Raw genomic sequence first — 25,896 nt, 5'->3', positions numbered from 1 at the left:
CCAGGGAAACAATTGAGACATTGTATTGGTTGAATAAATCCTCAGTGGGCGTTGTCATACTGTACTACCCGGCGTGCTGCTGTCACAGCTGCAACTATAGCAACGTGTGAAGTTGTATTTTCCCGAGCAATCGCCTTCATAGAGATCTTATGGATTTCTTTGCTGAACCTAACGGCAGGTAAATAGTGATCTTGTCAACAGAAAGAAGCTCTCTTAAATGTATGGCGTTTTCGTTTTGTTAATTTTGAATGGTTTTATAGTAAGATAATTACTCTTGGACCATTGCGTGACTCATGTTTTATGTTCAAGTTGCACGGTAATTGTAACCTAAATGCTGCAATAATGTTGCGCTGTTGAACTCACTACTGAGATAATGTTGAGCTCTTTTTCTGATATGGTGCCAGCGGAACCAGGCTTTGATGCATATTTCAAAGCTGTAGTCATCCATGCACCATCGATTGCTCTCAGAGTGTGCCTTTGTATTTTGGGGTTGAGAATGACAAAAACCCATTACAAGATTACTGCATATTTTGTTTGGTTCCACTCGTTTACTGTTGCTGTTTAAAAGTAAGTTTTCCATTGAATGAGAATCAGGTGCATTCTTTTGTCGGTGTGGCAGTGTGGTACTACACTTAGATAAGGTAACTGAGAGTTCAGAATCTGCCCTACTGTAACCTAACCAGTTTGATAGCGACTCATACAGATATCCCACTCACAAACGATGCATTTAGTATTTCATTGTTTATTGATAGACAGTCGTGAATGAAAAGAATATGGATACATACAGAGTAGACATGGGAAGAGGTTGATATATTTTGATATTTTTGTTCCATTTTTAGTCTTTATAAAAAAAGCTCCTTGCCACCATGCCTGTTCAAACACACTACGCCCCAACTGGAATACACAAAGGACAACAACAGTTTTTTCTCTCTCCTGAGATAACAACAGTATGATAACACAATACCTGATTGAAGCTCTGGCTCTGTGGGCGATGTGTGTTTTGTATTGGTGAGTCTAAAGCACAGCTGTCCAGAGTGCATTTCCTCAAGTTTCCTTGTTTTAGATTCAGGTTTCCTGGTCGTTCTGGGTAGTTCTGGGATGAATGGTGGCCTGGTCCCAGATCGGTTTATGCTGTCTTGCCAACTCATATGATCAACAGTCAACAAGACAGCACAAACAGATCTGGAACCAGGCTAGATGCGTGATTGGTTGTTGGTGATGTTGTTTGGGCAGGGTTCGAATTACTCATAGATTGTTGGTGCCCATTTCCAGCTAATTGAATTACATTGTTACTAAACCGGTATATGAGCAAATGAAAGATGCACTATGCAGAAATCACTCCACCATTTCCTCGTTGTTAAAATTCTGTGGGTGGGATGAATGAAACATGGATTCATTTTAATAGTTCGCCTAATTTCAGTTAATGTGACAAAACAAGCAAGTGTAGTGTAGAGAATCATTGTACCATCTAAACCACTGTGAAATATATTTTCCATATAAAAAAATAATGTATTTTCAGCTGTTTGAAGCTGGTGTACAAAACCTAAAGTAAGAGATGCAAAAATGACATTTAAGAACAGGAAGCATAGAAATAGCGCACGTAGAACAGATCTACCCCTTCTTAGACTTGCTTTCAATGCGAATGACAAATCTATAACTCACATTCCTATGTTCATTTTATCAGGTCGCCCAAAAAGTTACATATTACAGCTTATAAATGTATGGGTAAAGTGTTAATTGCTGGATCAATGTTTATATTCCGTGAACTTATGTGGGTTCCCAAGTTTATATTTTAAATTATTTATCGTGGTGCTCTGATTTGTCATGGGAATGCACATAAACCCTGGCCACCCCTGAAAATGGACTCTCAATGGTATGGCTCATTGGCTTGGGTCTTCTGTATGGGATGCTGGTAGTGTACATAGCTGAGGAGGCAGTGTCATTATAGGTAAAGCCCTCTGTCTCAATGGGTTTACAAAGTAGCAACCCAGGAGTCACTGGGTCCAAACACTCTAAGTTTATGGCATGCCTATGTTGACATAAATCAAGATTGGCCCCAGTGGGAATATGGTAGCCTTGGTGCCAGTCTGTTCCACTGTGCCTGGTTTCCTTATGGAGAGCAGTAACACACTGGCACCCAGGCTAAGAGTCTGGCATTAGAAATTAATATTTTGCCTCCTAGTTTAACTGAAGAATTGTAAATTGAAATGCTACCTTACTCACGGTCTAAGCCTGACGCTATGAGCACATTGAGGTCACAGGCAAACCCCAGACACACTTCAGCTCAGACGCACTTCAGTTTTATTTCAACAACACACCACCCGTTTGTTTTCCTAAAGAAGAATATATAAACAAAGGGCCACACCTTTGGCATCGTCGTGTGCAAAGCCTCCTAGGAGGTTGTCTCCACAATGGCTCGACATGCTCCCTGCCGAGTAAGTGTGTGTGTGTGTGTGTGTGTGTGTGTGTTGCGACCACGTCTAGTCTGATGCCCTGCGTACATCCTGCCCCAGTGGCGGATAGATTGCATTACACCAAACAACCTCCCTCGATAAATGTTTACGTGGTCATTATAACATGTCTTATAATGACCACGTACAACAGCAGTGTATGTCAAAACCAGCCCTACTAGAATCTACAAAACCATTCCTTAGGCATTTAATGGAAAAATGCAATTCATGCTTACGCAATGTACAACACTACTAGCCTGGAATCCACAAGCACCCTTGTTACTGAGTTGTCACAAGGCTGTAGTTGTAGTTATGGTAACAACCTTGATTTCAAGCCTGGATTTTTGCCTGGGAAGAACAGGTTAAGCATTATATTTCCCGTTAAGGAATGAATGGGAAACCGTTAAGTGCAACGTTCTTATCACTTTGATAAGCGGGAGGCCATACACTTTTGATATCGTGCAAATGGTATCATTTCAAAACCTTGTTGTAAATGGTTGTAAAAAAGCATAGTCACGATGAACCAGCATCAAAAGTAGGTTCTGTACTGTAGGTCTTTGTGGAAGTTGAATAGTTGCCATGGCTACAAAGTGTCATATTTATTTTTGGTTAGGTTTACAGTAGTTTTTGTGCATGCATGTGTGTGTACAGTACTGTACAGTACATTTGGCCCCTGAGTGCTGGTGCCCAAACAACAACCACCTCAGGAGCGACATCCTCAGGTGACCCTCTGTACAGCGGCTGACCCATTTCACACCTATAGACCGCCCTGGGGACCCCCCCCGAGGACCCCCCCCCTATACCCACCCTCTTCCTCCATCCAGCCTGATGGTTTTAGCACATGGGGTATAAATGTCTCCCTCCTGAATGTGTGTGTGTGTGTGTGTGTGTGTGTGTGTGTGTGTGTGTGTGTGTGTGTGTGTGCGTGTGCATGCTCATGTGTGGGTCTGACGCAATGTGATGGGGGATGGAAGCTTAGCCCGGGTAGAGGGCCAGAGGGTTGCAAGAGTCCAGTGGTCTTCAAACACTTCCTCACATTGTTCCTGCTGTGAATGCAGGAAATATCCTTGATTGATATCCCAACTCACACCAGCAGCATAGAGGGTGCATCTGAAATGTAAAATGCACTACTTTTAGGACATAGCCTATGTTTATTTTCTTACAGGCACTTCTACCACTGGTGGAGGAGAATCATTGACCAGTTTATCTTGTATGGGTTATGGTTACGTAAGGTGTTTATGGGTCAGAGGGGTTGGATTTAGATTATTGCTTAGTTTGATGGAGAGAAATACTGTTGGTTTTCAATGGTGTCACTTTTAGATTTTTTTCTGTACATGGTGCCTTGTTTTTTATGGAAATGATCAAAGAACAACATTTACACTATTTGTTACTGGACTGGTTTGCAACAAAAAAAAACTTTGTAGTGTTAGTTTGTGACGTGCGGTTTTAGCATTTTTCGTCATGAATCTTGTTGTGGAGGCAGCTCTGTAGAGTGGTCACAAGCTGGCACAGCTACAAGGTCATAAAATCTGTTTTTAAACTTAACCCTAACCTTAACCACACTGCTAACCTTAACCTTATCCACACTGCTAACCCTAACCTTAACCACACTGCTAACCCTAACCTTAAAGCACATTTTTGTTTTCATTCATTTTTACCATGTAGCGAAGTTTGACTTTGCAGCTGGCCTGTCTAAGGGGAAATCACTCAGTTCTGCCTCCAGGACAAGGCTAATGACAATAAGCATCAACTTGCTTGTGACGTGAGGCATTGCTCAACAACATATTGTGGCAACACAATTTAAGAGTTACTTTAGCTGGGACATTTCTTGGCTTATCTCATGAAAGGAATGTTTTACCGGACTATTTTGACACTGTGCTTGCCTGGTTTTTCAACTGTGACATAATAACGACTCTACACGAGACTAGGTACTTCCCTGGGTTTTGTATAGAGGGACATGTGAGCCTACAGTATTTACATTGTTGTGATGCTCAATGTCCTTACGTGGGGATTTCAAGGCTCAAGCCACCCCCCTCTCTACTCCAATGAATATATTCTCTCTTTCTCTCTCTCGCTGGCCCTTCCTGTTTTCAGAGGAATTACCGTTGCAAACTAATTCATATGACCCAGTTCTACAGACTGAGGCTCTACAGGCAGATGTTAACAGGATTCCTCCTACCTGCAGTGGAAACAGAGAGCAGGAACTGAGCTCTGTCCTGTAAATAATAGGCAGGGCTGGAAGAAGGTAGTTTACTTTACACCGCCAGGCTGTGGTATGTCTGTGTCCTTGTTGTCATCCGCAGGAGCATACCAGCCAACCCTGTTCATCCCTCTACTGGGTCCTGCCACTCTACATATTTCTATCTGAGTGTTCCAAAACGTTGCATCCAGGTTGTTAGCTATAGCTCGCTAATGACATAACCATTTGTTTAGGCTACACCTTGTCATGTTAACGGTCTGGTCCGCAAGTAGCCGAGTTTTAGAATGGCCAGCGATATGCTTTATGAGTGTAAAATGCAGCCCGCCAATGCACCATAGAAATAAAAAAAATGTAGCACCGGTATTATGGGTCATACAGTATCTTTTGAACGGTAATCTCTCAAGTCATTCTCTCTGAGGAAAAGAGGGAGACTTGGCTCCACTGGTTACAGAACCTGGCTTTGAAACGCAGTGGGAGGGTTGAGTGAGACTACAAATTCCAAGACAGCCTACTTTTCTATACTCAAAGCAGAGAAAATCATCACTAGACATCGCTCATTTCGTAAATCAGAACGTTTTGCCCGTAAACGGATTACAAGGACGAAGCCCAGGTCATACATTACATCTCAGCCATGGACTCTACACCTTTATAGTCCTGCACAGTACTTTTTATAGAGTGTGTGTGCGCTCGCACGTTCATGAGTGTGTGTGTGTGTGTGTGTGTTTATGAAACCTTAATCATACACCTGAGTAACCCTGCACGTACTGTGGGGCGTTTATTGGTATGTGATTGTGTGAAAGGGGCGTGGCTAGCTGGGTAAACGCAGGTGTGACTGAAGTAACGGGAAAGGGTTGTAACCGGGCAGAGAGATTATCAAACTGGATGGGTCGGATTACTGAGCCCTGTGTGACTCCACTCCTGCAGTATCTGTCAGATTTATACAACTTGCTTTGCTTTTGTCTTTGTTATGGGAAGTCATTGTGAGTCCAGTGCCCTTAAAGAGTGAATTACTGCATACAAATATTTCTGGTCTTCAAACTCTTTTCCTCCTTGAGGATCACATCTGTTTTTCGCCCTGTACCATGTACAATTATACAGTCTTATAAGGGTATGTTTGATTGTATTGCAGCACATTGTTTGTGAGTGTTCATGTCCACTTGAGGCCTGGGGTTTTGGGGTGGTAGAGCACTCCCCTCTGCAAACTTGGACTTCAGTCTTGTACTTCTTTCTTGAAGTACGAGCTTTTACCATTGGTTTTGGCTACTCTTATCAAAAGCTCCAAATCTCATCCACAGGCAGAGATCTAGTTGTGTGCCACTTGCAACACCCATTTCAAATCTACACGATATACAGACCTAGAATTGTCTGCAGATCACTCATAGTTGTGACGCGTACACTTCCTCTCTCAGTTTGCAAGGACATGAATAATTAGTGCAGAAACTGACATTTTTGAATTTACCTACTTATGTTAGGCTCTTCATTTGGCAACGCTTTAATGAAACCTCTGGGGCACACACACACACACACACACACACACACACACACACACACACACACACACACACACACACACACACTCCAACCTAAATATAGCCTGTCGAGTGTGGTGCAACCCTACGCATTCACACAGAGAGGAAATGTCTCAGGTCCTGTCCTCCCTCCACACGTTAAGTGTTTAAAAAAACATTACGTTAGTGTGTCTGTGAGAGACGGAGGGTATGGAAGAGAGAGAGTGAGGGAGGATGGAGAGAGAGAGAGCGAGAGAGAGAGAGAGAGAGTAAGAAAGGAAGAGAGTGAGTGAGTGAGTGAGTGAGTGAGTGAGTGAGTGAGTGAGTGAGTGAGTGAGTGAGTGAGTGAGTGAGTGAGTGAGTGAGTGAGTGAGTGAGTGAGTGAGTGAGTGAGTGAGTGAGGGGTGCATCAGGAACAGGAAACGTGTGGTCACTCAGGCAGTTGCTGAGGCAGCGCTGTTGTCCCTGTTGCTGTCATTCCCTGTTGCTGTCATTCCCTGTGTCGTGCTTTATTACAGGGATCAAGGTTAAATCCCCTCCAACTAAACCTCCATGTTCTACTGTAGCCTCAGGAACAACCTCAGGGCAGCCTGAGGGAGAGGGAGAAAGAGAGGGGAAAAATGCAACATTAAACTCAGTTCAAACAGGTTGCTGCTGTTACCTTGCCCCCAAACGTCCTCCTCCCCCTCTACCTCACTTTCCTCCTCCCCCTCTACCTCTCTCTCTCCCCCTCTCTCAGAACACTGCCATTCTCTCTGTCACCAACCCCACCAGCTCGTCACCATCTCCCAGTTAGAGGAAGTTCACTCCACTTCACTATTCTCTCTGTCAGATCCTGCAGCAGCACGTTGAACACTGAGCCAGTGTGTTGGAAATTAAACGCCTCAGGGAACCTTTCGGGTATTGCTGGAAAGAGGAACTTTTCTGGCAGGGAAAAGGTAGGGGATTTGTTTTTGGCGGTTCACCTGTTTCGGGTGCTTTGGTCGGTAGGTACTGGATGATGGATGTGTCTGGGATAGAACTGGAAGTTGCAAACTAATTGTGAACTTTCGGTATGAGAACTAACATTGACAGAGAGAGTTTTGAGAGAGAGAGAGAGAAGGAGAGAGCGAGAGCAAGAAAGAGACATTCTGACATGCTCTCTGCCTTCCGGCTTAGGGAACCGCGACATGGTTTGTCAGATAGTCGTTTCTTTCCAAGCTTTAACTGGATCGGAAATGTCTCAACAGAACATTTGGGTCCACTTTATAGAGTAGTATGGGGACAATACAATTCAGCTGTGTTATTTTGGGTCAGTTGATTCAAAACTCAGGAAGTAATACAGTTATTTATGCTGAGTATTTTTCACTTTTTTTAAACATCTAGGTATGCTGTTAGCTGAGGCATGTCGTGAAAGTCAAGTTGTTGGTAGAGTTGTTGCAGAATCAATGCAGTATATTCTATTTGGCAATTTAATTCAAATGGAAAATGACTTGTATTTTACTCCCATATCCTCTGTCTCTAAGGCAACATACAGTAATACACCTTTTTATGCTCAATAATGTTTATACCTCCACAGCAGTTTCACTAGTTCACTGTTAGTCTACCTCAATTAACCTGTACCCCCGCACATTGACTCTGTACCAGTACCCCCTGTATATAACCTCGTTATTGTTATTCTATTTTTTACTTTTTATTTTATTTGTTACTGTAATTGTTGGTTAAAAGCATTTAAGTAAGTAAGCATTTCACGGCGCATGTGACAAATAACATTTGATTTGATTCTATCTTGTCTTGTGATGATGCGTCCTGCATGTATACTGTAAGTGAACTCATCACAGATCTGAATATCAAGATGTCATCGTCTCTCGGTGTTGGGAACTTTCATTTTGACATGGTTGGTCGTTTTATACTTATACTCGTTTTATACTCGTTTTTTTATACTTGTGTGAAGCTGTCCCATAGACCTTCATACATCCCCGGTCATTTTAGTCTTTGTTATGGGGGATGGTGTGAAACAGGTGGGTAGATGACTGATCTCTAACTAAAGCCAAAAAATGAAACATTTGGCGTGGGGTATAATTCTATTCGTGCGGCGATAAACTAGACTGTGAGAAAGAGAAGCAGAGAAAGAGGTTGTTTATGAGGCAATGAGAACGATCAGCCTTGTTCTATTGGAACAGTAGTGGGACTGTGACTTCGGCACCTGCTGCTGAAAGTCATTATGTCCAGTGTTATAGCTCAGGGTTGTGTGTGTGTGTGTGTGTGTGTGTGTGTGTGTGTGTGTGTGTGTGTGTGTGTGTGTGTGTGTGTGTGTGTGTGTGTGTGTGTGTGTGTGTGTGTGATGTCCGTGGTCAATTCACTGGCTCTACTCTTGGGGACTCACAAGTCCTAACACCTCTGTGCCACAAGAATGTCCAGTACATTTTTTAAGCCTATATTTTCCTGGTTAAATAAAGGATAACAGCCCTCAAGAGCCCATGTCATGCCTCCGGTGGGTACCGCTAACAGCTTAGACTTTCTCCCTCTCCCTGTCCCGTCCCTATAGACACCAGGCCGTGGCCCCACCATGCATGTGAGACATGACCAACAAGGCAGCCTGGGATAGCTCGAGCAGCCCCCCGAGCAGCATGGAGCCTATAGGTAATATATGGGGAATAGGGTGTCATTTGAGCAGCGGCATGCATGTACATTTGATCCAAAATGGAACATTTGCTGTACGACTTGTATTAACATGAACTCTTAACCTCTGACCCCTGACTCTCCAGGCAGCTGCGCCCCCTTGGCCTCAGAGTCGGACATCTACCGCAGTGTCCAGGCCGTGCTCAGGGAGCTGGAGAGCCAACACCCCTCCTCTGTGCTCAATAAAGGTAAGGAGTTTCCACTAGACTCTTTATGGGGTTTACACACTGTTGAGTTGAGCAGAGCTGAGAGGTAGTGAACCGGCTTGCTTTCCAGTGAGCTTGGCTCCGTTTCAGGTCAGGCTGCTTTTGTTGCACATTTCCAGTCTGGTTTGTTCAGAGGTGTCGCTAACTGGCTAGCTTCAACTGGTAGTGCTAGCTAGATGCATATAGCAAGCTTCATCAAGTAACCCCCACATTACTGACCCTAAGTTCAATAACGATACATATGGGTACCCTTATATCACAGGAGGCTGGGGAGGCGAGGATGGCTCATAATAATGGCTGGAAGGATAGTGAATGGAATGGTATCAAGCACATGGAAATGGTGTGTTTGATACCGTTCCATTTATTCCATTACTTTGAGCCTGTCCTCCCCAATTAAAGTGCCACCAGCCACCTATGCCTTACATACAAAGCATCTAGGTTTAAAATGGACTAAAGGTCCCTGACTTGCCTCTCTGCTCCACCGTCCAGAAGGAGTTGATCCTCTTTAATGTTCCGACCAGGCCATATTAATCTGCCCAAACCACATGAGGATGACACATAACCTCTGCCTGCTAATAATCGGAAAATTGCATTGAGTCAGCTATTAGTTTTATCCACGGTTTGGGTTCGTTGTGCAATGGAACAAAGCATTCGCACTGAGTCACACCAGCTGTTTGTGTAGAGCTTTGGAAACAACAGAGAGTGTGAGTGCTGTTTAGTGCCATGTCTGTGGAAATGTTTGCAAGTGCTGAGTGTGTGTTTCTACTCAAAGGGATGCTAAGATGGACGCTGCACAAGAAGGTTCGGAACAATCCTGCCAACAGTCTCATTCTGGTGAGAGTCATCGTCAAGGAGCTGGAAAGGGTATGTCATCAGTGTGCGCCATTAGGCCATTCCGGGGCCTTATATGGAGAAATATAAGTCTCTGGGGCCATTCATTATTAGTCTTCACTGTAGTGTCAAGAGACATAATAAGACGATCAACGATTGCTACCCAAATCAACTTGAAAAGAACACTGAGATTGTCAAGCGCATTGTGCAATGATGTGATACATGAATGTTATATCTAGTGGGAACCAGGGGTGGATTGGCCATCTGGCATTTTGGGCAAATGCCAGATGGAAGGGTTTATTTTTAGCCCAGTGGGTCTGTCAAACTTGTATTTTTTCTACACAAAATTATATTTAACTTGCTAATAATTAGCCGGTGTGGAGGCCTCAAGGAAAATAATTGTCCAATGTGTTAGAAATGCCAGGACCGATTTCTGGTCCCAGTCCGCCCCTGGGGGTAACAGACAAGCTATCTTCTACAGACAAACTTTGTATTAGTGAGTAACTGATTAACACAATAGTTTGTGTGCTTGTCTCTTGTTGTCTGCAGGCTGAGAGGGTAGATTGTCGGACACACATCATCCCCCTGCTCCACACACTCATCTATGCTGTCATCCAGGTAGGTTCCCGGAGCTTACATTACGCAAGGAAACACCTGTCAGACATGACAACAGCATCTTTACAGACCTGTCTCAGGGTTGGCTGGGGAGAAGCTTTCATTTGGGGGATTGGATCATTTCCCACCACTGTTTTGATGAGCTCCTCCGATTCGATGAAGTCTTACTTCCTGTTAATCGTCTCCTACACTTCCTGGTCAGGCGAGGTCAGGACTCTGTACTGTCGTAGACCTTTATCTCTTCTTTATCTGTTGGTGTCTACTAAAAGAGACAATTATTGTTGTTACCAGAGCCATATGATGTATATTGAGGTTTTGGGAAGTTTGTGCAAGTATTTATGGAGGGAAATGGTACTATACTGTATTTAAGGGTTGTGTGTATGTACCATACCAATTGTGTTTGGTGGTTCAGGTAAGTCCGAGGACAGCTAACCGTGCATATATCTGTGTACGTTCCAGTCAGCCTATGTTCCTGACGACCTGTACAAGCGGGTGTACGACTTCTGTAAGAGGCTGCTTACCCTCCCCCAGCCCTACTGTACTGTAGGCCTCAGCTACACCAGACGCATGAAGACAGAACGCTACACACCAGGTACTGAAACCAACATACATCCTTCGTCCAACCGAATGATGTATTTTTCTATTATGTGTTTAGGTAAGACTTTATTGGTAGACTTGACTGTCTTCGAAAGGTGATCATCGTTTTACTGTAATACACGTTATAATGAAGAGGGATGTTTGTTTTCCACGTGTCCACTGGCCGTGGTACGAGAATGCCACGCGTTTTAAACGTGTCCACTGGCCGTGGTATGAGAATGCCATGCGTTTTAAACGTGTCCACTGGCCGTGGTATGAGAATGCCACGCGTTTTAAACGTGTCCACTGGCCGTGGTATGAGAATGCCATGCGTTTTAAACGTGTCCACTGGCCGTGGTATGAGAATGCCACGCGTTTTAAACGTGTCCACTGGCCGCGGTACGAGAATGCCACGCGTTTTAAACGTGTCCACTGGCCGTGGTAGGAGAATGCCACGCGTTTTAAACGTGTCCACTGGCCGTGGTACGAGAAGGCCACGCGTTTTAAACGTGTCCACTGGCCGTGGTACGAGAATGCCACGCGTTTTAAACGTGTACATCCTTTTGACCCACAGGAGTGCTGTATCAGAGGATGGTGGTCGCAGAGCAGAGCCTGAAGAATGACTACCATCCCTTTCAGGAGAGGTGAGAGGACAACCTAACTTGCTGTTGCATACAACACGGTGACACAGTACAGTGCAGAAGCCACTTTTCCTTATGCTATAGAAGGACATGCTGTTTGTAGATAAAGTCGTAGTAACAGCAGGTTGCATGTGAACTGCCGGGGAACTGGTTGACCAAGGATAACCAAAGGCAATAACTCAATCTCTCCTACGGTCTCCTAGGGTGTTTGTGTTCGCCGATCCGGCGGTCTTCTCCGGCCCCCACGGTGAGGCGCTGAGGGGGGACATCGAGGCCTCGGGGTCAGGGGGGTATCTGAATCCCCTTGACCACATGCGGACCGTGGTCCAACACTCCATCCAGGCTGCTCTCGGAGGGGAGCTGTGCCACGGTCCTAAACTGGCACAGGCACTGAAGGTCAGTGTGGTTGCGCTGTGGTTGTGTTAACGTTGAGTTTCACTATGACGTTTCTTCTTCTCTTAAAGTCTGGTGTTTCGCTATGCGTATGTGATGATGGGGTTCAGGATAAAGGTTCTTGGTAAAAGCCTTCATTTAACTTAGTTTCTTTCTTTCTTTTTGTCTTTATTTATTCTACCGTCCATCCCTCTTCGGAGAACAGAAGTAACTTAGTTTTTACCGCATGGTTTTTTGTTACATGTACATTCTAACCACATTTTATGTACACAGCACTTTTTACACAGTAGAAAAACCTTTTGGGTTTGACTTCTGTTCTAGAGTAAAGAAACCTGTTTCATGGTCTTGGTATTTGTTTGATCTCGGTTTGACGTTGGTTTTGTTTTCGCAAATGCTGCTGTGTTTTGTTCAAAGTTATCTAAATCAATACCTCTTTGTGTTTGATACTAGTTTCTATTTCAATGTATTGCGCAAGCCCCTTTGTGGTTTATGCCGTTTCAATTTGCACCAAAGCAAAGCTCAGTAAGCTAAAGTTGTCTACTGGTGCCTCATACATGCCATCTCAGTCATATTCAGCAACACACACACCAGAAATGATCTATAATGTCTCAATAGCGTGTTGTTTAGTTGTGTTGTTCCATGATCTAACAGAGGTTGGCACCATTCCCATTAAAACACACACACACACACACACACACTGGTCCTAATATAACACTCACCTCAACAGGACGTGTCAAACTCAGACTTCCAGATGTGTTTGTCTGGTCGCTGGTGGCCTTTCACCTGTATTCTATTCATAGACGGTGTGTGTGTGTGTGTGTGTGTGTGTGTGTGTGTGTGTGTGTGCGTGCGTGTCTGTGTGTGTGCGCGTGTGTGTGTGGCAGGAAATTGGCCAGGACGTGGAGCCGTACTTCCAGGAAGTGGTGGCCAGTCTGGAGCAGAGTGTGGAGGAGGGCAGTAAGGGGGAAGGGGTGGTGCTGAGGGGGAGACTGGGACAACTCTACAGAGAGATCCTCACCCATACTGACACATCAGGTACAGTATCCTTATCATAGAGGGGTCATCTTTTGACTGTTTGAAACAGGACAGATGTACACTGTATTCCTCCATGTCTAAATCTGTCGAGTCAGAGCCCCCCCAGGACAGATGTACACTGTATTCCTCCATGTCTAAATCTGTCGAGTCAGAGCCCCCCTCCCCTCAGGACAGATGTACACTGTATTCCTCCATGTCTAAATCTGTCGAGTCAGAGCCCCCCCAGGACAGATGTACACTGTATTCCTCCATGTCTAAATCTGTCGAGTCAGAGCCCCCCCCAGGACAGATGTACACTGTATTCCTCCATGTCTAAATCTGTCGAGTCAGAGCCCCCTCCCCCAGGACAGATGTACACTGTATTCCTCCATGTCTAAATCTGTCGAGTCAGAGCCCCCCCCCCCCCAGGACAGATGTACACTGTATTTACCTTTCAATCCATATTTTTTCTTCTCATCATAACTATCCTTCAAATGGACAGTACACTGTCTCTCAGGCCAGCTGTGAGACCATATACTTAGTGTTGGGGATGGGGACCAGGAAGTAAGCGGGTGTTGTGTTGTTTTTGGTGTCATTGTGACAGTTTGGGCTCTTCCTGGTTTAGACACATTGTCCTCCGGTGGTGGGGGATGCCTGTGTGACATGCCGCTTCCCAACCCGGAGATGAGCTTCCACCTGTGGAGGGAAGATGAGGAGATCTGTGAGTGGTGAAATCTGTTGTTTATACGCAATGAGAGAACTCTGTTACATGAACTCTGTTACTCTGTTTAATAACAGTAATACTTTTTTTCTCTCAAAAAGGTAGGGGTCAAAATTATTTACACCCCTAAAGATTCTTATAAATAAAGTAGTCACAAGTTTAGAATTTGATCCCATATTCCTAGTACGCAATGACAATATCAAGCTTGTGACTCTACGAACTTATATATTGCATTTGCAGTTCATTTTTGGTTGTGTTTCCGATTTTTTTTATGGGCCCAATAGAAATGAATGGTAAATAATGTATTATGTCATTTTGGAGTCACTTTTATTGTAAATAAGAATATAATATGTCCATTAATGTGGATGCTACCATGGTTATGGATAATCCTGATAATGAGGAGTGTTATTCTAACACACTGTGTTCTCACCCGATGCAAACGTCCAATATTATAGCTCTTTCTTGTCTCGCTGCTTCCTGTTTCCATTGACCTGTATTGACATTCATGTTATAGAGATACAGTATATATGTCTTCTGATTCCTATTTCTCTGATGTCACCTCTACCACCAGGGCGCGAGTTGGCCAAGTGTGTGCGCTCCAGCTCCATGTCGTCTGAACACTTCTGCCTCAGCCAGGACCAAGAGACCGACTTTGACCTCGCCGACCTCCCCGCCGACCTCACTTCCTCCTCCGCCATGCCCCGCCACTCCGTGATGTCCAACGACAGCGGCATCGAGAGGGACCTTCCCCCTGGGGTTGAGCCTTCAGTGGTGGAACCCTCTGGTGGCTCGGAGGAGGGGGAGGCCAGGTTAACCCGACGAGGAGGCATCAAGATGAGGCCGTCAGTCACGGACAATATGGCCCTGATGCAGGACGCTCTGGAGGAGAGCGGGAGTGTGGCCGGGGGAGGCGGGGGGACACTTCATAGGAAGGCGGGGTGCAGCGGGAACCCCTCATTCTCCAAGCAGCAGAGGCACTTCACGGCCCGGATCGTGGTGATGGGGGACGACAGGGTGCTGGGGAAGCTGGCTAAGGCCTTCTACTTTCTCCGGTGAGGGACCAGGATCATGGGTAATGTAGTCTGAGAGACTGCATGTAGTTTGTAGTGGATATTGGATATATTAGAATGAATACTGGATATAATAGAATTCTGTTAGATATGATCATAGTATAGTTTTTGGAGACAGTTCCACCTACAACATCTCAATTTGGTTAGCCCTATACTATGCTGTTGAAAATGTTTTATTTCTTAATGTCCAAAAAATGAAATCGGAAACTAACTGTCCATTTCTGTGGTCTAGTCAGGAAGAAGGAAGTTGAATTGAAATCATGACACATTAATAGTTAGTGTCAGAAATATAATGGGATTATTCCTTGGGTTTCTGTGTAGCATGGTTTGAGGGTTAGTTAATCATTGGTTTCGCTCTGCAGGAAAAGGGAAGCGCGTCGTCTCTTTCTGACCATGAAAGTCAACTTCCAGTTTTACTACATCCCTGTCTGTGAGGATCCCAGTCCCACCTGTCCTGTCAGAGTAAGACCACAAACTAACACTTCACTCCTATCAGTTTACAACCTGTCAAGAGACACTCATTTCAGTGTTTCAGTATGTGAACACACACCCCCACACACACACACACACACATCCAGACAGTATGTGAAATGATCACATCAAAAGAATGATATGCGGGTTGAAATGGCAGATTTGGACACTGATAAGTGCCTGCATTGGAACGCAGTGTACAGGAATATGCTGTAAATGGCGTCAGAGCTCAGGCTCTGCACTTCACAGAGCTGAATGAGTTTTGACTGACAGCCGTTCTGAACTTGAGCACCGCACGCGACAAGAAGTTGCCCACATGCCTCCCACTAATTGGACAACTTTTGTCATTTGTTGTTGTCTGAGTGAGGGAAATGCTGTAAATTAAGAGGACTATGTATTTTGAAAGATGAGATGTGCACTTCACATTTCCATATCATAAAACTCCTGTAATCTAGTCAACGTTTATGATCACTATGTTTGATGGCATCAATCAATCACATTGATTTATAAAGCTCTTTTTACATCAGCAGATGTCACGAAATGCTATACAGAATCCTAAAACCCCAAAGAGCAAGCAATGCAAATGTAGAAGCATGGCGTCATATTCTGGGTTGTTCTGAACAGAATCTCACTTGGCAAAAACTGGTTGAATCAATGTTGTTTCCATGTCATTTCAACAACAAAAAATCTATATGATGATGTTGAATCAACGTGGAAACTGATTGGATTTGGAAATGTGTTTTTTTTCACCCAACTTTGAACCTAAATCCAATGAAAGTGATATTTTTGGTTGATTTCACGTTGGCAACTCAACCAAATGTAAATCAAAACTAGACGTTGAAATGACGTCTGTGTCCAGTGGGATGTTTGTGTATTATGAAGAAAATCCGCAGCGAAACACGTACCCGAATGCACCTGAATGCACCTGAACATTCCTTTCTATGGGCACCAAAATTACGATATGTTCTCTGAATTGCCCTGTGAAAGCATAACACTGTAATATCGTATTTTATAACTTAGCTAGTCATGTTGGCAATAGAACAAGCTTTCAAATGATGCCCACTGTGACTTATAATGGTCCGTTTTTGGATTGCGTATACAACAACAGTAATTGTGTGATGGCGGGGATGGAGGGCAGTGTTCCAAACAAAACAACTACAAGTGTGCTTGTTCTAGTTCCTCAAAGGCACAGCTAGGAAAGCTATAAAAAAAACAACCAAGCACCTTATAGTTGAAGACTCTTCTTTTAAGTCCTAAAAATGTATTGAAATGACTTAGGAACTGTGCCCACTTTAGAGAGGGGTGTGGCCACTTGGAGACTAGTGTTTTTATCTTATGTTGCACCTACCCCACATTTTCCAGGAATATTCTTATCATGTTACTGAATGTATTCAGAGTATTTTCAGATTTTGTTATCAACAAATGTGGCAAAAAGCACAGTAAATATAAAATGCACATAAAATCAACAGTGTAATGTTTGGATTCAGTCTTGTGTCACGTGAACTGTGTCCCCAACTTTGGTATTATAATTTTCCCAAAATCTCCAAACTGTTCCCTTTCAATTGCTACCGTGGTTATGTAAATGTTTTCATATTTTTCCTGTTAGAAACATTTAAATGTAGCCCTATTCATATAGGCCAATTCCCACTAGTGTAAAGTCTTAATGTCGTTCTCTGGTTTCACACTGAATTTGAACCTTGTGCTTCTCCACCTGCGTTGCTGTTTGGGGTTTTAGACTGGGTTTCTGTACAGCACTTTGTGACATCAGCTGATGTAAGAAGGGCTTTATAAATATATTTGAAATGTGAAAACTTAGCTGTAGTTGAGTTACCCTAACAGTTTAGTAGAGTAATGTATCTATAATAAACCATGTTGTACTTCTCTATCAGGAAAACCTCTCCCCAACCCGGGAAAACCCCTGTGCCCTGGGTTCCTACTTGGGAATGGTGGATCCATGGTACGACTGCAACATCAACAGTCTGGGTTCCATGATCCCCAAGCTGGCCAAAATGGTACAGTAACCCACTGTTTCTATGTTATGTTGAAATGGCCGCATCAACTGGTATTTCTGTTCTCTTTTGATACTTTGGATTGAGCCTGCCTGGAATGCATTGGTTTCATTAGCCTGGCAAGTGTAGCTTTCAGGATTTTAAGAGGAAACAAAATACTAGTCTGATCTGCAGTAGATAAAGGTATGTGGTTAGTTATGTGTGGTTATGTTGAATGTGGTTTATGCTCTGCCACCGGTAGAGCATAAAAAAAAGTCAACAAATTATCGTTTGCATGTTTCTAGGGGTTTTGAATGATTAGCAAAACAAAAGGAAATTGCACAGTACTGTACAGTAGTTGCTTGCTTACAGGAAGTGAAAAAAACATCTGCGGGCTCTTATCGGAACTAGCAACCTAGGAGTACTGTATGCAAATAGCTTTGCTGTTATGAGTCATCTTAGCATTTAGCTGGATAGAGGGAAGAGAAACTGTTTGGCACAGTGTAGTGAAAGACAGGGAAGTATCGGGGGGGTCAAAGATTGTGAAACGTAGCAGGGACACAGGGTCAGGTTTTCATTGTTTAATGCTGTAGTTTCCAATAAATCATGAATGGTAATGGATTACAATGGGAGGGAAATAGAACAAACATAAGTTGATGCTGCATAGTAAAAAAGCCTTCCCGGAGTAATCAAGGCACTCATGTAGAATGAAAAGGCCTTTTTTTGCAATGCTTAGGTGGGTTTTTTATTCTTGCCGTGCATAAGCCATAAATCAATCAAGGCTTTTACTATGTTCCACTACATGAGAGTGCCTTGATTACTTCTGGACGTTTGTTTGCACAAAGGCTTTCCTTTCCTTTTCCTATTTCATCCCATGATCAAAGAGCTGTCACGTTCGTTGGAATGAATATCGGACCAAGGCGCAGCGGATGTCGAGTTCCACATTATTTATTAAAGAAGTGAAACTTAGCAAAGACAAAACACAAATAAACAATAAACTAACAACGAACTGTGACTACAGAGAATGCTACGTGCACTAACTCAAAACAATATCCCATAAAACACAGGTGGAAAAAATGCTACTTAAATATGATCCCCAATTAGAGACAATGATAGCCAGCTGCCTCTAATTGGGAATCATACCAAACACCAACATAGAAAAACTAAACTAGAACCACACATAGAAAATAATAACTAGAGAACACCCCCAGTCACGCCCTGACCTACTATACCATAGAAAAACAAAGGCTCTCTATGGTCAGGGCGTGACAAGAGCACCTTGTGGATAAACTATAAACCACAGAAGCACTCCTCTCCTGTGTCTCTACATGAATGAAATAGAGTTCCTTCCAAAACATGAACATTCAGTGTATTAAAAAGCTACTTTTATGTGTACTGTCTTGGTCAACCCCAGGCTCCATACTAACATGATCCCATCTCTTTCCAGCAGTCCAACAGCAGCAAGCAGGCAGAGCCTAACCCCTTCCTGTCTGATGTCATTTCCTACTATGTGCGGACCGGACTGCAGCCTGTTTACTTCACCATCTATTCTGTCAAGGTGAGGAGACATAGGATGCATCTGAAATGGCACCCTATTCAGAGCCCTGTGGAACCTGGTCAAAAGCAGTGCACACTATAGGGACTAGGGGGCCATTTGGGACACAGACGTAACCATATGCTTCACAAACAGGTCTCGTTATCGCCTATGCACTATCGAATCTCTCTACCACTGTCTGTTGTCTATTGTGTGACATAATGACATTAAGTCTGCGGCGATGGACTGAGCATAGTTTATCGTTAGCACTCTAGCATGTTCATGATTATCAGTCCTCACTCATAGACCAAAAAACACCAAATGCCATTTTGCAGACGCTTTTATCCGGTGCGACTTACAGTCATGAATGCATAAATTTTTTAAGTACGGTTGGCCCCAGCGGGAAATGAACCCCTGTGGCGTTGCAAGCGCCTTGCTCTACCAACTGACCCATGATTGTCATTCTCTTGCCTATGTTCTAGATCTGCTTCCCCAACCTGACCAAGGACCCAGTGGAGGACGTGTTTCTCTCCCACTTAGAGCTGGACTTCCCCGAGTTCAAACAGTCCCCTACTTTGAAAGGTAACATTTAGCCTGTGTACGCCCCCGATCAACGTTCTCTGCGTCTGATGTTTCGTTTCAAACTGATTTGAAGTGTGTGTGTGTGTACGTGTCTTTGTCACTCACCCGGTCTGATCACGTCTGTCCTCCCTCTTCAGCCACGACCATCAAGCAGAAGAAGAACACAGGAGACGTATGTGGTGCCGTCGTCTCTGTCAACTACAAAAAGGTCGGCGAAAGATCAACCGTGTTTTTAACATGACCTCATCAATATACATCCACGTGAAAGTGCTGCATCTGGCTATAAAGCGAATGTTATGCTCTATTCTCACAGTGTTGATGCAACGTCTGTCTCTGTTTAGAGTTTTGAACTGAACTCACCTGAAGAGAGATCCTATAACCTGTGTTTGACGTTTTGCTCTATTTTGATAGTGTTTGGGATTGATACTGTTGATGCAACGTCTGTTTGTCTCTGTTTAGAGTTTAGAACTGGATCATGAGAGTGGCCTGACCTGAACAGAGGTCATATAACCTGTATTTGACGTTTAGCTGTTAGCTTCTCTCTATGACCTCCGTCCTGTGTCTCTGTCCTCCTCTCCAGGTGTCGTTGAGTGGTAGAGACGTAGACAAGGGTATGTCAGTGAGGACTTCAGGTGTTCAGATTAGTGCCATTTCCTCCAATGAAACTGAAGGTATGCAACACTAAATATCACACACAATGACATTTTCAACATTCATGTAATTCATTGATAGATTGATCTGTATTGTGATCAGTAGTAGCTGAGTTGTCACCCATTGGGCACATATGTCAATTCAGTGGGCAAAGTCACAATGTAAAATAGTAGTGAATGTCCATGCTGTTGCATATTGATGCAATTGTGTGAACCGTAAAAATAAGTTCTGAAATGTCTACTACTTTTCCCATATTATTCTGCATATCTGTTGAAGCCTGGCCTATGTTCTTGTTTTTGTTGTCGTCCTCAGATCTGAACTGTCTTACAGTAGCTTTCAACGAAACTAAACCCAAGAACACCATGGTGAGTTTACACCGTTTTAACACACAAATGTCTATCAGTGAAGGTTGTTATAAAATTCGGAAACATAAAACATATTTACTTCATCCTCTCGGTATTCTTGGGTCTCCGCCTTGTTCTTAACGTCACAAAGGCCTGGTTCGCTTGACTAATCCTGGTGCCCACATCGCTTTATGATCTCATAAACCTAAAAACCCAAACCTAACACACAGACTTAATTCCACAGGAGGCCAAGATCCGTACCTGTAACATTAAGATCAGGACCCTGGAGATGAAAACCTTCACTGTGACCCTGGACAAAGACTCTAGGAGGACCTTCCGAGACGTACAGAGGTGAGAGCTGTTGGTGTAGCTGTTGCCTACGCTTGGCCTCACATAAAAACTTGAAATAGATGAAACAGGTCAGACAGTGGTTTGGTGGATAGACACATGATCTTGGTACCAGAAGGTTGCTGGTTGAAATGTCTTCTGAAGCATGTTGACCTAACCTCATTTGATTAGCCCTTGTCATACTGTATATGTTTTAGTTACATGTGCACACGTTATATATATTGTGCCATGTTACAGTATATATTATATATATTGTGCCATGTTACAGTATATATTATATATATATATATTGTGCCATGTTACAGTATATATTATATATATTGTGCCATGTTACAGTATATATTATTTATATTGTGCCATGTTACAGTATACATTATATATATATATATTGTGCCATGTTACAGTGTATATTATATATATTGTGTCATGTTACAATATGTACAGCTGAAGTCGGAAGTTTACATACACTTAGGTTGGAGTCATTAAAACTAGTTTTTCAAACACACAAATTTCTTGTTAACAAACTACAGTTTTGGCAAGTCGTTTAGGACATCTACTTTGTGCATGACACAAGTAATTTTTCCAACAGTTGTTTACAAACAGATTATTTCACTTATAATTCACTGTATCACAATTCCAGTCAGAAGTTTACATACACTAAGTTGACTGTGTCTTTAAACAGCTTGGAAAATTCCAGAAAATTATGTCCTGGTTTTAGAAGCTTCTGACAGACTAATTGACATCATTTGAGTCAATTGGAGGTGTACCTGTGGATGTATTTAAAGGCCTACCTTCAAACTCAGTGCTTGACATCCTGGGAAAATCAAAAGAAATCATCAAAGGCCTCAGAAAAGAAATTGTAGACGTCCATAAGTCTGGTTCATCCTTGGGAGCATTTTACAAACGCCTGAAGGTACAACGTTCATCTGTACAAACAATAGTACGCAAGTATAAACACCACGGGACCACGCAGCCGTCATACCACTCAGGAAGGAGAGGCGTTCTGTCTCCTAGAGATGAACGTACTTTGGTGCGAAAAGTGCAAATCAATCACAGAACAACAGCAAAGGACCATGAGAAGATGCTGGAGGAAACAGGTACAAAAGTATCAATATCCACAGTAAAACGAGTTCTATATCGACATAACTTGAAAGGCTGCTCAGCAAGGAAGAAGCCACTGCTCCAAAATAGCCATAAAAAAGCCAGACTACAGTTTGCAACTGCACATGGGGACAAATATCGTACTTTTAAGAGAAATGTCCTCTGGTCTGATGAAACAAAAATAGAACTGTATGGCCATAATGATCATCGTTATGTTTGGAGGGAAAAGGGGGAGGCTTGCAAGCTGAAGAACACCATCCCAACCGTGAAGCACGGGGGTGGCAGCATCATGTTGTGGGGGTGCATTGCTACAGGAGGGACTGGTGCACTTCACAAAATAGATGGCTTCATGAGGGAGGAAAATGATGTGGATATATTGAAGCAACATCTCAAGACATCAGTCAGGAAGTTAAAGCTTGGTCGCAAATTGGTCTTACAAATGGACAATGACCCCAAGCATACTTCCAAAGTTGTGGCAAAATGGCTTAAGGACAACGAAGTCAAGGTATTGGGAGTGGCCATCACAAAGCCCTGACCTTAATCCCATAGAACATTTGTGGGCATAACTGAAAAAGCGTGTGTGAGCAAGGAGGCTTACAAACATGACTCAGTTACACTCATTTCACATTCTTAAAATAAAGTGGTGATCCTAAATTACCTAAGACAAGGAATTTTTACTAGGATTAAATGTCAGGTATTGTGAAAACTTCCGACTGTTTGTAAATAACTAAATGCACATATATGCTTTAAAAAAGTGTAATATTATAATCCTCATTCAATGTTCAATGTCACTAAAGCCTAAATAAACTGTCAAACATGCTTATCTAACTCTCATAATTTGACATGTCCTCTATCAATTCATTCATTTCCAGCATAGAGATCGCTCCCTGTCTTGATCCTGGATACTGTGTCCAGAAGACCATGCGGTCCAAGTTCAGTTTGGGGGAAGAGGAGAGGGACGCTGGCCTCAGCAAGTACATGAACAAAGGACTTCCTCTACCAATCAATACCTTCGCTGGTATCATCAACTGACTGATCCCACAACCATCTGGATGGACTCTACGGTAGAGAGGCTGAAATGTTGAGACCATCCACATTGTATGACGATCAGGGATGTGCCCAGCACTCACAACCTCAGTGTGCAATGAGGGGATGTGGAAAGAGAACCTGGGTGGCAGCTAAGGGTAACCCGCGGTTATTTACCTTGACAAGAAAACTAGTTGAGTTTGACAAGTGTTAGATTTGTCAACAAACAAATTCATTTGCCATGGGTATTGGATCTCGTTGCAGTTTCGGCTTGTGACAGGTTTATCATATACTGTTCCCATAGGCATATATCTAACTGACGGCATAGTCAAAGAACAATATTGCCTCTAAAATTGACAATTTTATGAGCGTGTATGAGGCATGAGAGTGAAGCTGAGGTGGTATTAGCTCCTATATAGGCTTTAGCTCAGAGGACTAACATAAACTTGACAACCTGGGTTCAAAATCTGGTCCGTCAGAAGAGTAGCCCACCCTCCCAATCATCTAACCTAAGGGATGATTCAGCCATCCCTTGATGTCAGGGTTGGGGCAAATTCCATTTCAATTCAGTAAAGTTACGGAATAAACTGAAATTCCCATAGGAATTGACTGAATTTAAATGGAATTGACCCCAACCCTGCTTGCCATGTAAACACACTACCTGCTGCTCTTTGAGTTCTGACACTGAATCACCCTGGCAAGGTCATTTTCATTACTAAGCTTGGCAGAAGAACAACTTAAAGATAGTTTGATGTCTTGGTGAGCTAACAACAGAAGCTCTTTGAAGCAGTCACTTCATTTTATTAGCCAGTTCTTTAAAAAACAGGTTCCATTTAAAGGTGTATATGGCTCTCTGAGCTCATCTAAGTTCTTGCGAGTTAGCAATAAAGGTTTGAATGCACTGTGCACAAGCCTTCAGTAAAAACATGACACAAAAGAACAGGCACCTATTTTAAGATCCCTAAAGAACCTGTTGCATGACAGGAAAACGACTGGCGGGGGTGGGGGGTGGGGGGGTGTAATTATCTGGTGGCTTACTGCTTATGACTTTGTTCTGTATGCTATACTAACAAGTGGTGCAAAACCCAGTGTGGTTGACTATGACCATGCTAGGAGGCCTATTATGCTAAAAATGAAAGTTAAACTCTGAGCCCTTCGCTTGTTTTAAACAAATTTATCACGCCTAACTTGAAGGTGATGGAACACAGTCACCGCTATAAGGTATTGGCTGGTTTACAATAAATCATGAGGTGATGGGGACCAGTTATCATATATGCACCATAAAAAGTATGTAGATTACAAAAAAAGGACAGACATACAGACAGAGAGAGAAAGACACTGACTGACTGAATGACTGAGAGGCCACATCTATAAAAGCCCCTGTCGTAATACCATTGAAAGAAACGAGGGTCTTAAAGAGTTCTGATCGCCAGCTGGTATGTTTGTAATGCATCATCAATCACCAATAGACCTTTTTGCACACTTGTCTATTTTTTTTATGTTATGTATGTAAGACTAATCATTGGAGTATGGTATCATTGCAATTACTTGTTTAATAGTAGTGTAAATACTAATGTATTTTATATAATTACTGTATATTTTATATAAAAAAGTTTGACTTTTTCTGAAATGAAGTATAAATGAGCTGATTATTTGATTCTTAAAGGGATAGTTCACCCAAATTACAAAATGACATATTGGTTTCCTTACCCTGTAAGCAAGAAGTCTATGGACAAAGTACGACAGAAATACATGGACAAGGTATGACAGAAATACATGCTTTGGTTTAGTTTCCCTGGCACTGTTCCACTGCTAACGTTTTAGCATTTATGGCACAAGTATATACATATATACTGATATTAGCATTTTCCCCATCATTTTCAAATCCTCTAGAAGGGACTTTGTTGAGCTTCACAATACATTTGAGATACTTTTAGATGATTTGGACTTGATGCGTGAAAAATCCTAGTAATGGTACCATGACTTGAATGGGATTTGTGACACACATGTTAAAACGGTGCCAGGGGAATAAAACCAAAGCATGGATTGCTGTCCTACCTTGTCCATAGACTGTTTATGCTGCATTCCAGACAACTCATAAACTCCAAACCTCAAAGTTAGAATTTGCGTACGTTTTTTTGTGTCGACCTTCCAATTGGTTGATTCTAATACTTTCCAATTGGGAAACTGTGACCTCATCTTTCTACAACGAGTTTCCAAGTTGGACATTTCAGAGTTTCCTAGTTCTGAGTTTTCTTGAACACAGCATTACAGTTTAAGGAAACCAATTTGTGGTTTTGTAATTTGGGTGAACTATCCCTTTAAGTACAGTGCTGTTGAATAAGAGGGATACTGTGGGGGGGGGGGTGTATGTAGTACCACCGATTTACGTTAGGTGGCGGAATGGTCTAATAGAAAAGTATATCTTCGAGTTTACAGTACAATAGATATTGAAAACATCAGCCTTGGCTTGAACACCGCAAGCTCAAACAACGGAAAGAGCGTGACAACACCAGCACGTTGTGGAAGCGTTTTTACCCAGTTCTCTGCCATGCAGCTTGGTACTTAATGAAAGACTGTGCGCATAGACTGCTCCAGTTGCCTTTTCTTGTCAGTTTTCCTTCGGTTTCCAAGACACAGCATTGTATTTGTTTGACATTGCATCCTTGACCAGTTTGGAATCGAACCCACTGTTGAGAGATGGAAAAGGAAAATAAACATGGATCATCACATCAGTATGGCTCTCTGGAATGCACTAAATGGAATACAGACAATTCCAAAACAGGTAAATTAGTGGAACTGTTTGTGTGTGCATAATTGACCTGAGAAAGTAAAGACAATAGTATTTATTACAGGGAAATGCTTGCAGTTGCATGCAGGTGTTGATGTTTGTTTCAAAATGTACGTCTACAGGTGGCAGTCGACAGCTGTAACTAGAGAGCTTACTGTTTATTTTAGTTCGTTA

The 25,896-nt window shown here is 42.9% G+C and overlaps 2 protein-coding genes across 5 annotated transcripts in view; both read left to right on the top strand.

Moving 5' to 3' along the window:
- The first annotated feature begins 72 nt into the window (after positions 1-72).
- Positions 73-25,666, top strand: LOC115142442 (phosphoinositide 3-kinase regulatory subunit 6-like). Of its 4 annotated transcripts, none has more exons than XM_029681916.2 (20): positions 73-178; positions 8,686-8,780; positions 8,906-9,007; positions 9,798-9,889; positions 10,406-10,474; positions 10,931-11,063; positions 11,622-11,691; positions 11,892-12,084; positions 12,966-13,116; positions 13,721-13,816; positions 14,388-14,868; positions 15,249-15,348; positions 17,247-17,369; positions 18,796-18,903; positions 19,362-19,461; positions 19,599-19,669; positions 20,042-20,132; positions 20,425-20,477; positions 20,701-20,807; positions 22,778-25,666. In XM_029681916.2, exons 2-20 carry the CDS (start codon positions 8,720-8,722, stop codon positions 22,935-22,937), a joined length of 2,361 nt encoding a protein of 786 aa, XP_029537776.1. In that variant the 5' UTR covers positions 73-178; positions 8,686-8,719; the 3' UTR covers positions 22,938-25,666. The 4 variants fall into 4 exon arrangements, with proteins under 4 accessions (XP_029537776.1, XP_029537772.1, XP_029537773.1 ...); XM_029681912.2 differs by having other exon boundaries at positions 18,793-18,903; XM_029681913.2 differs by lacking the exon at positions 73-178 and adding an exon at positions 6,911-7,096 and having other exon boundaries at positions 18,793-18,903.
- LOC115142443 (bMERB domain-containing protein 1-like) overlaps positions 25,616-25,896 on the top strand; it is a 51,083-nt gene continuing 50,802 nt past the window's right edge. The window contains exon 1 of the mRNA XM_029681917.2: positions 25,616-25,716. Coding sequence (XP_029537777.1) covers positions 25,632-25,716 — 85 coding nt within the window. The 5' untranslated portion in view covers positions 25,616-25,631. The remainder of the gene's footprint in view (positions 25,717-25,896) is intronic.

Source organism: Oncorhynchus nerka, linkage group LG15, assembly GCF_034236695.1.
Source record: "Oncorhynchus nerka isolate Pitt River linkage group LG15, Oner_Uvic_2.0, whole genome shotgun sequence".
Lineage (NCBI taxonomy): Eukaryota > Metazoa > Chordata > Actinopteri > Salmoniformes > Salmonidae > Oncorhynchus > Oncorhynchus nerka.
The sequence above is the reverse complement of the archived record's forward strand: the minus strand, read 5'-3'. Positions and strand labels throughout refer to the sequence as shown.